The 9,909-nt window shown below is 36.3% G+C and overlaps 1 protein-coding gene across 1 annotated transcript; it reads left to right on the plus strand.

The window, feature by feature from the left end:
* The first annotated feature begins 139 nt into the window (after positions 1 to 139).
* Positions 140 to 8,763, plus strand: ptcd3 (pentatricopeptide repeat domain 3). Its single transcript, XM_077732633.1, has 23 exons — positions 140 to 270; positions 589 to 641; positions 876 to 918; positions 1,086 to 1,131; positions 1,367 to 1,435; positions 1,564 to 1,668; positions 2,307 to 2,430; positions 2,532 to 2,638; positions 3,277 to 3,441; positions 3,719 to 3,779; positions 4,198 to 4,280; positions 4,473 to 4,617; positions 4,698 to 4,748; positions 4,854 to 4,943; positions 5,043 to 5,071; positions 5,808 to 5,914; positions 6,026 to 6,104; positions 6,445 to 6,535; positions 6,660 to 6,745; positions 6,839 to 6,984; positions 7,315 to 7,356; positions 7,460 to 7,618; positions 8,203 to 8,763. Exons 1-23 carry the CDS (start codon positions 182 to 184, stop codon positions 8,246 to 8,248), a joined length of 2,016 nt encoding a protein of 671 aa, XP_077588759.1. The 5' UTR covers positions 140 to 181; the 3' UTR covers positions 8,249 to 8,763.
* The last annotated feature ends 1,146 nt before the right edge of the window (positions 8,764 to 9,909 follow it).

Raw genomic sequence — 9,909 nt, forward strand, 5'->3', positions numbered from 1 at the left:
TTTAGAGAATAAATTGCAGACATGAATGTCAATTGAAACCTAAATAATAAAATTAAGATTTTTTAAAGTTAAATATTCTACGGTGATGTTATATATTCGTGTATTTTCGACTCTAAAGGTTCACCCCCTCCATCAGCGAGATGGTTTCTTCCTCCCAGACTCCTTTGTACTTTTGAGCAACATGGCTGCGTCCTGTAAGCAAGTAGGGCAATTTATCTCTAAAAACAACAGAGCTTTGTTCACAAACCTAGAATGGGCGTCATTCCAAAGGTAAGACAAGTTTACCTTTATATCCACAACACTTTGATCCAGATTTTTTTGTTTTGTATGTCTTTTCTTATTTACCACTGGTATCTTTTGCCATAAGGTCATTCTGCAGCAGTGGAACTCACTGCAGGCTATCGGTTATGAATTATTAATTAATTTTCTTTTCGACGCATGTTTGTAGAAATTATTTTAAAAACAATATACCAGCTAATTTGTCTGTCTCTAAATTTAATTTAAAATGCAAAACATTTTATTTTTAGAGATTGCATAGTTGTGTTTAAATTACGAATTTGCATATTGATCCCACCCCTATTTTCCAAGGAATTTTGTTGGGGTCTCAGCTTTCCACCAGCAAGCTGCAGAAGCAAATAAAAGTAAGTAAACAAAATTAATTAAATTCCAAGTGATGAACAACCTTTAAAATTCCAAATGTACCTACTATTCTTTTTCTTACCATATTGCATTTGTTTGAATTAAATTTGTGTTGATTTTGGATGTATATGTCATTTAGTTCTTAAACATGCCATCTAAAGATGGCTCCTTACATGGCCAAAATACATTCCATTGAATTTCCAGTTTTCCACATGAACAAATGTTTTCATTTGCAGCAGACCCCACAGAGCCAATAATCATCCCCAGAAAGAAAGAATGGTAAGTCTGCTCTTTGTAATAACATTATTCTCATCAATGGCACTATTAATATCCGGGCATCGTCAATTCTATCAAGCGAGCCGGAATCCTGGAAATATATAATTAAGTAGAAAATAAAATTCATACCTAATTGGAAATCATCAATGCTGTCTTCTTTGATTAAAAAGGAGCAAGGAGTCAGTCTTGAAGGCTTTGGCTATGACTGTGCGTTCTGTGAGTACCTCCGTTATTCTTTCCCTATTTACGTTTACTAATGTATAGTTGAGTAAGAAAACCACCTCCCACCCCGACAGTGATAATCTTTAATAAAATAATAGTAATAATGAAATCTGCTTCAGTGTGCATTCAATATTGTCTTGCTTTAAATGTGGTGGACAAATCATGTTAATACCTATGTAATTTAAATTGCAGCAAATAGGATTGATTTTTTATTTTTTTATTTTGCAAGGATCCTACAGCATATCCCTACCAATTCCAAGATGATGCTTACCTCTCTCCAAGGACCTCTGCTGAGTTTGTGAGAATCATTTGATTCTATAAAACAACTTGAACAATGCAACATTTTAACTCAGAAATCCAATGAATTGTACAACATTTGTGTATTTGTAAATGGCCTCTAATTTCCCACGGCGTTTCTCTTTGCAGAAATTGTACTCTCTCTCACAAGAGTCAGGAAGATCTGCAGCTAAATATTTTATCAACACTTATCCAAAGTTCTTCACTAAAGATTTTGCTGAACCACATATACCCGTAAGAAAACAATAATACAGTATAATATTGACTAAGGAATAGTAGAACAATGTGAACATACAGTATCTCACAAAAGTAAGCACACCCTTATTTCTGCATTTTTTTTATTAGTGTATCTTATCATAAGACGACACTGAACAGCAGTGGGCAGTTTTTCATTAGGATTTGGTCATTAAAGTGAAGACCTCATGTATAACGCACACTTGAACTTTGCTTCAGTTTTTTGGTACAAAATTCTGCGCATTATACTCGAATAAATATGGTATTGTATTTTTAAAATACGTAACTCCAACTTCCACCAGCTCCAGCAGTAATCATAGAACCCCATGCCTATAGGGTCATGATAGTGTAGGACAATAATCATGGCCACACAAAATAATAAGATTGTCACTAGGGTTGTACTCACTTTTGTTGGCAGCATTTAACATTAATTGCTGTTTGTTGAATTATTTTAATAGATACAATAAATTGGCTCTTATCAAAGCTCTACAGTGTGACTACATTGTATCAAAGTCACTTTTTTGGTGCTGTCCCATGAAAAAATATTGCTGAAACCAAGGGGTGTGCTCATTTTTGGGGGATACTGTGTCTACGTTCAAGAAGTGTAAATGAAGATAGACCTGTGTGTACTTGTGTAGTGCTTAATGCCAGATACAGTAACACTACGCCTTGATGAAATGAGCGAAGAAGCATTGAAGGAAAGGATCAGCTTGAGGAAAGTCAAACTTGCTGTTGACATGTATGATCAACTGTTACAAGCTGGTGAGAAAACTTGACACACAAAAATTCCATCGCCAAGACTACATCTGGTTCATATTATTGTTTGTAGGTGCAAGTTTATGATATCAACACTTCTCTTTCAGGGCTATCTGTGTCTATGGATACAACTCACAACCTTTTAGACTTGATTTGTCTCTATTGTGACCGAGACCCTGTCCAGGAGGATGCGATGCAGACAGAGGATGCTATGGTGAGTCATTGTAAATTCAGTCCTATATCTGGAAGACACTCGCTGAATATCTTGAAGTACTTAAAACGAAATTGTGTGGGAAACAATAAACCTGATAAAGGATGTAATCCAGGGGTGTCAAATATACGGCCCGCGGGCCGGATCCGGCCCGTCTGGTGGTTTGGTACGGCCCGGTGAAGAAAGCTGCATTGTATAAAAAAAAACAGGAATTTTCTTTAAAATGTGTAGTTCTTGTATTATTCGCTAGGGGCGCATTGTTTTACTATGTGCAGACAACATGAATTGACATTTATTTATGTTCTTATGTTATTCTCTTGTTCATAATATATTGTTCATAATGTAAAAGGGAAATTCTGTTAATATACATTTTGATAATTTACTCATTCTTTGCACTAATTATTAGTATTAGTGACTAATACAAAGGAAAAAAGTGGGCTTATTGTTAGTTCTATGTCATTTTGCAATGAGTTTACTGGTCCGGCCCGCTTGATCTCAAATTAAGCTGTATTTGGCCCGCAGACCAAAGGGAGTTTGACACCCCTGATCTAATCTCTACCATCTTGCTAAATGGATGCTTTCACATTCAATGTTACAAGCTAAAAATGTACCATTTTACCTGTTGTTCGCTTTATTTTCAGGAGGAACCTGTAGGGGAGGCGAGGAAGAGAAAAGGGAAATTTCGTCGGGCCTCAGATTTGCTAAAGCTCACCTGGAGAGAAAATAACAACGCAGAAAGGATATTCAACCTGTTGCCAGAGAAAGATACTCAATGTTACTCTGCTCTCATAAGGGGCATGGTGAAGGTAGGTCAATCAAACCATTATTAGTAACCAAAATAACTGTAATTTAAGTGTTGAGTTATGTCAATATTGGGTTGGTTCAAAATTCTGAAGTGAAGGTGCACCCACCAAACAATCAGTTGGCTGATTGTCGATCCCCTAAAAAACATGAACATTCTCATGAATTTTGGTATTTCGGATATCATATTTGGCAAGTTGTCATAATGTACTGCATTGATGTACTTGTAGCTGTTGTAGCTTTTTGGTTAGATTCTCAAAATGTGTACTGTATGTGTTATAGCATGGAGCCTATGCCAAGGCCTTCAGTGTGTACACAGACCTGCTTAACAACAGAATGACAGGTAAGATGGAAGAAAGAGATATAGAAATAAATAAATAATGGGCAAAATAATTGGAATGGTAAACACACATTGTTGCTCTTTATTTATATGTAAGGGGGGAACTCTGCTTCCATGAAACAAATGCAATAAAATTAGTTGGGAACTAATATTTTAACACAGTCACTGATCAATGAATTATCTCATTAAAAGGCATATAGCGATGCTTTTTTTATATAGTGGATGTGATATTCTGCCATTTACAAAGTAAGTGGTAGCACTCTTGCATTAAAACATTTAGGATTATAAAGTATCCATCTCTGAATTCAAGACGGTGGAGTGTGATTGCTAGAATATTTGTCTTAAATGACATATTTTACAAACATTTACTGAAGCAATTTGTTGCTTACAAACATCCACCAACTTCATACTCTGTTCACAGGTGATATCCACATTTTCAACGCATTGATCATAGCAGCTCCAGACGTCAGGGACAAATATGCTGAGAGATGTGAGCTCATCACTGTAAGGCCTCAGACAACCTGTAATATTTTAAGCACATCAAATGATTGGTTTTCTGGTTAATGTTTTATTGGAATATTTATTTTTGAATTGAACTATTACATGTATTTTGAGTTCCATATAAAGAGAATCAGTATGGAGTATGTTCATGATCATCTCAAGCATATTGTAACAAATGTTATTTTATGTTTGTAGACTATTTTAAACCAGATGAGTCAACAAAAAATCCAGCCCAATCTACATACTTTTAACAGCGTTCTCAAAGCCTTGAGACGATGTGGTTCTGTGGCTAAATCGGTAGCATTGCAGACTGTAAGTGAGATGACAACTTTGAGGATAGGTAATGTTGAAAACACCCTTCTTTTTCTTTGTTTTTAATCCTTTGTCCAACATGAAATTTAATTTGCAATTGTTGTTTAGCTCCTAGTCTGGCTACTTTTCACCATCTCCTGGGTATATTTTACAAATCTGGTGAGCACAGTTATTTTGACATATATAAAAGATTGAGAGATTGCTTATTTCATATTACTAGTTAAAATGACAACGTTTCATGACATTATTTTTTTTCTCATTCAGGAACAATTAGACAGGGTGATGCTGACATTTTACAGGAGATTATGTCAGAAGTGGCAGGGAAAAGTTTCACCTGCCAGGATCCAGATGACGGTACTTAGTGTGTTTACCTGTGTGATCCAAAAAAAGAAATAAACTACTGTTTTATGCTATATGGATATATTAAGCAATCTCTGTTTTTTTCTCAATCAGTGCAATTCTTCACCAGTGCCATGAGAGTTGTAAGTCCTTTTTATTCATACATTTTCTAGACCGCTTTATCCTCACCAGGGTCGCAGCCGAGGAGACGAACAACCATTCACGATCACACTCATAACAAGAGGAAATTTAGAGTGCCCAATCAGCCTACCATGCATGTCTTTGGAATATGGGAGGAAACCAGAATACCTGGAGAAAACCCATACAAGCCCAGGGCGAACATGCATACTTCACACAGGTGGACTGACCTGGATTTGAACCCAGAGCTTTAATGCCGACGCACTAACCACTCAAGCCATTGGGCCGCTAAGTTATTTTTATTTTTGTTTCTTAACATGGTTATTTCATTCTTAATGTATTTATTTTGGGCACCCTACTAAAGTGGTTAGTGCTTCGCCCTAGTGGTTAAGGTATTGGAAAAGTGTTTAGCACATTGGCCTCACAGTTCTGAGATCGAGGGCTCAATCCCAGGTTCGGCATTCTTGTGTGGAGTTTGGATACTCTGTCAGGCTTGCGTGGGTTTTCGCCGGGTACTCCGGTTTCCTCCCACATTCTAAAAACATGCAAGGTAGTCTAGTTGAACACTCTAAATTACATCTAGGTATGAGTTTAAGTGTGAATGATTGTCAGTCTCATTGTCCTCTGCAATTGGCTGGTCACCAATTCAGAGTGTCCCCTGCCGGCGATCCTTGTGAGGATAATAGGTACAGAAAATAAATAAATGTATTTATTTTTGATTTCCCCATGTTTGTCCTGCAGTGTCTGGAGTTTAAAGATCTGGAACTTGGGTATAAAGTTCATAGTCTTGTCGAAGTAGGGGAAAACTGGAGGCTTCTGGGTGATTCCTACCAGAGGAATATTTACTAGTGAGTATACATTCAATACGGAGCTACTAATTTCATGTGATAAATATTTTGTCTGCAAAGAATCTTCACACAGCCTAAATAATTAAGGAGACTGCCCTTTTCCCTTTTTAGTGGTCGCTTTTTCAACCTTTTATGCATGATGGAACACATCGACGTGGTGCTAAAGTGGTTTAAAGAGCTTGTTCCCTCGGTCAGTGCATCTTCATTTTTATTTAGATTACAAGTAATGTGTGTAAGTCAAAACATTTTATTTAAACAATCTGCTTTTGGGCTGACCGGCATTGTTTTTGTTAGAACTGTGCCTTTATGTGAGACTCTGTTAAAATATGGTTTATAAAAAGTCCTGTCAATTTAATATTTATATTTTCATGTATTATTTAAAAAAAATGCAAAAGCATACTGGGTTTCCACTGTTCTTCTCTCTCACCATGTTTACTGTGTTAAATTCTGCTGGGAAAATGAAAGTATAGTAGAAATGTTAACTGCCTTGAAAATACTGACCATTTTTTTCATTTATTTTAACTTTGCAGTTGCATTACCCAAACGCTCAGGCACTGACAGAACTCCTGCAGGCTCTGGACACAGATAGTCGCTTGGATATGCTGCCCACCATATGGAAAGGTCGCTGAGAGATAAGAATTTTGACCTGATGCACTAATTCGGACAAAATGTTTTAGTTGTTATGCTTAAAGAGAAATGTATGAACCTGACACCACCTTTTTTATTGTCACCATCTCTCCCTCAGATATAAAGTCTCTGGGTCATGATAATAAATTAGACCTGATTGAAGAACTACTCAACCTGATGGCCAGAGAAAAACACAGCCCTGAGGTCAGTCAATGCAGTATCTAGTTTAGAAATGTTTCCAATTTTTTCCCTGTCCACTAAGTATTCTCAATATCTCATCCATGCTTGTGCTTTAAGGTCCAGGAGTCTTTTGCTACATGTGCTTTGGAAATAAAGAAGGCCTTTGATACAAACAGATCTAAGATCAGTCTAGAATGGAACACTGCAACACTCTCACATATCACTTCACTTCTGTTGCGAGCCAATATGATCCAAGAGGCTTGGTGAGATATACTGTGGTGTTTCATTAAAATATATGATGGCCTTTTTTGCCATCAAAGTTGCAAAAAAAATATTAAAAGCAAGCCAGATAGTTTGTTTTCTTTGTACATATTGTCACCATTTATAGAAACTCATTTGCTACCATTGATAGAGATCCAATTCATTCTGACTGGGAGGGGCTGGCAGTGAATGCTAGATGCTACACCCCCCAGTCAAAAGGGATTTGATGTCTATTGCCGTCAATGGCAGTCAAATAATATTCGCTGCCAGTCTTCCTCTTAAGAGGGAAGTATAAAAACTCAAGTGACCAAATGTTTTTGTTTTCTCCGCAGGAAAATGCTAGAGCTTTTCAGAGAAAAGAACAGAGTACCTTCGTAAGTGATGCTTTGGCAGCTGTATATAGTTTTCCTTGGTGCTGTATAGAGTAATGCTTTTCACGTTTACATTAGATTTTGTTTTTGTAATGTGATTGGACAGTGGTGACCTCTTAGAAGACTTCCTGTCCTTGTGCCGAAGCGAGGGCTGTGCCCAAAAAGCGGTGGAGCTTGTTCAGTTGTCAGCAGCCTTCTGTCTTCAGGCAACACCGAGGCTGGCCAAAATGGCACTTGCTGAATTTCATTTAAGTGAGGAGCAAAGGTGAGGAAGACAGTTCCAGTGTTTTTTGACAAATCAAAACCTTCACATCAAGTGTTTTTGTTCATTGAAAGGGATCTATACATTTATAATTTTTTTTTTAGATCAGTTATTCTGAAAAGGCAACCTTTTGATAGTAAAGTCTAATTTTACACCAAAAAACATTTCAAAAATAGTTTTTACTGCAGTTAAAATGCAGGCATTCTTGGGAGCAATATCACCAAAAAAATGTTTTTAAATTTTTATCACTATATAAAAATGATCATAATAATTATTTTGGACATAATGGTCTTATGATCATCAAACACAAATATGTATTGTGTAATAGGTATGCAATATTTCTTAATGTATTAAATTTTGAGTTTTATTCAAAATTATAAAAAATTTACTTTTAACTATATTTATATCATTATTAGATTGTGTACATGTTCTTGCAACTAAAAAATATTAGATGTGGCTTGACAGTTTTATATATTTCTTATTTTGACACCCTTGTACTTAAAGTAGTTGAATTTGTTTATTGAAAAATGTTACCACATTTTTGCATTTCATCCATCGAATTAATACATTCTTTGTCCTCTATGTAGAACTATTTTGTGTGAGTTGGAGACTGTTCCAGAGCCTGAAGATTGAAGAGATGATGGGTCAGTGTTCATAATGAAACTATTACAAACAACTTTTAAAAAGGTGGTAACGTTCCAAGTGTTTCCATGACATATCTCTCATGGTGTAGATCGGGGGTGGGAAAACCACTCCACAAGGGCTGCTGTGGGTGCAGGTTTTTGTTGCAACCAATCCAACAAAGACACTTTAACCAATGAGATTTCTTCAGAAAACAAGTAGCACCTGACTGCAATTCAGTGATTGCAGTTGTAGGACACCAAATTGGTGAAAAGGTGTCCTCTTTATGGGTTGGAATGAAAACTTGAACCCTTTGTGGAATAGTTTGCCCACCCCTATATCTAGTTAACTATAAATACATGTACATACAGTATAAAACATTTGTGAACAAAAATCCACTAAAGATGTGTGGTTATTTAGATACGCTAGAGGTCACTGGTTCTCTTCAAATTATTAATTATCATCTATGTTGTCACATTGTTGTATTTTTCAATGATTTAATTCAATATTGTGATTATAGTCCTCTTTATGTATGTGCATGTCTTTTTTGTTTACAATGTTAAATTGATCCTTCACAACAGAAATATAATGTGCAGAAAAACTGTTCATTTGCCAATAACAGACTTCCTGAAAATTGGGACAAACTTTCCTGCAGAATGTTGAATACATTTTGAGTATGAGAATAAGTTTAAGCACAGTGAAATGCTAAACATTTTAAATCATTCCAGCATCTATTCAGCATAAAGTCAAATTATCATTGATTCACAAACTCAATGCTTTAAAAAGAGTCATAGATCACAAAAGTTGTCAGAAACTCAGGAAGGTGTGTCATCACACAGGTGTGAGTCAAAGCGCTCGATTTAGTCCACCAATCAGGAGTTTAGCTGACAGCACAGCCAAATAGGGGCATGTGTTCTACTCTGGGGGAGTTGGCAGTATGGCACTATGGGTGTGGTATTACACTCCATAGTGTGGTAAATTACATATTTTTGGACGAACTGACCCAAAACAAATCAACCATAACAGCACTGTTCATTGCTGACTTGTTAACTTTAATAATGGGATGCCTTCTCAAACATAACTCAAATATGCCTTGATAATGAGTACAAAGTTGCTCAGTCCAGATTAGAGTGTTACATTGTCGACCACTAACCAGATATAATGGGCTTGGAGGAAAAGTAAACACATTTGTGTTCTTGCAAGATTGCAAAGATGACCAGTTTCACCAACATTCCTTTCTTCTATACTCATTAGTATATATTACGATGGCGGTTGGACGCTCACAAAAAACACAGGATGTGATGGCATGTCCTCAAGTGGTTTAAATACTTCTCCCACGTGTTGACATTGAATTCAAATATTTTCTCTATGCTTTGCAAGATTTAAGAGGAAACAAAAGTGAATAAGATGTGCTATTTAAAGTGACTTCCTGAAATTGAAGAAGGAAGGATAGGGAAGATGGTGAAACACAAAGAGAATTCAACACATTGCAAAGAGATCCAACAATTGCGACAAAACACTATAGACTTGAGTAAATGATCTCATTAGAATTAATGGGAATGTGCTGCTCTGGAGCGTAACGTACACTGTGGGGCAATGGAAAAGGTCATGTGTTACTAGATTTACGAATAGATCACTTTAAAAAGACAGACAGATGAAGCGAAACAGTTGCT

Source organism: Stigmatopora nigra, chromosome 14 (genome assembly GCF_051989575.1).
Source record: "Stigmatopora nigra isolate UIUO_SnigA chromosome 14, RoL_Snig_1.1, whole genome shotgun sequence".
Taxonomy (NCBI): domain Eukaryota; kingdom Metazoa; phylum Chordata; class Actinopteri; order Syngnathiformes; family Syngnathidae; genus Stigmatopora; species Stigmatopora nigra.

Excerpts from the sequence above, each read along its gene's own strand:
- ptcd3 (XM_077732633.1), top strand. The coding sequence starts at position 182 with ATGGCTGCGTCCTGTAAGCAAGTAGGGCAATTTATCTCTAAAAACAAC. Across the intron at positions 1,436-1,563 it reads CAAGGACCTCTGCTGAGTTT|AAATTGTACTCTCTCTCACA; the intron begins GTGAGAATCATT and ends TTCTCTTTGCAG. Across the intron at positions 4,281-4,472 it reads AGAGATGTGAGCTCATCACT|ACTATTTTAAACCAGATGAG; the intron begins GTAAGGCCTCAG and ends TTATGTTTGTAG.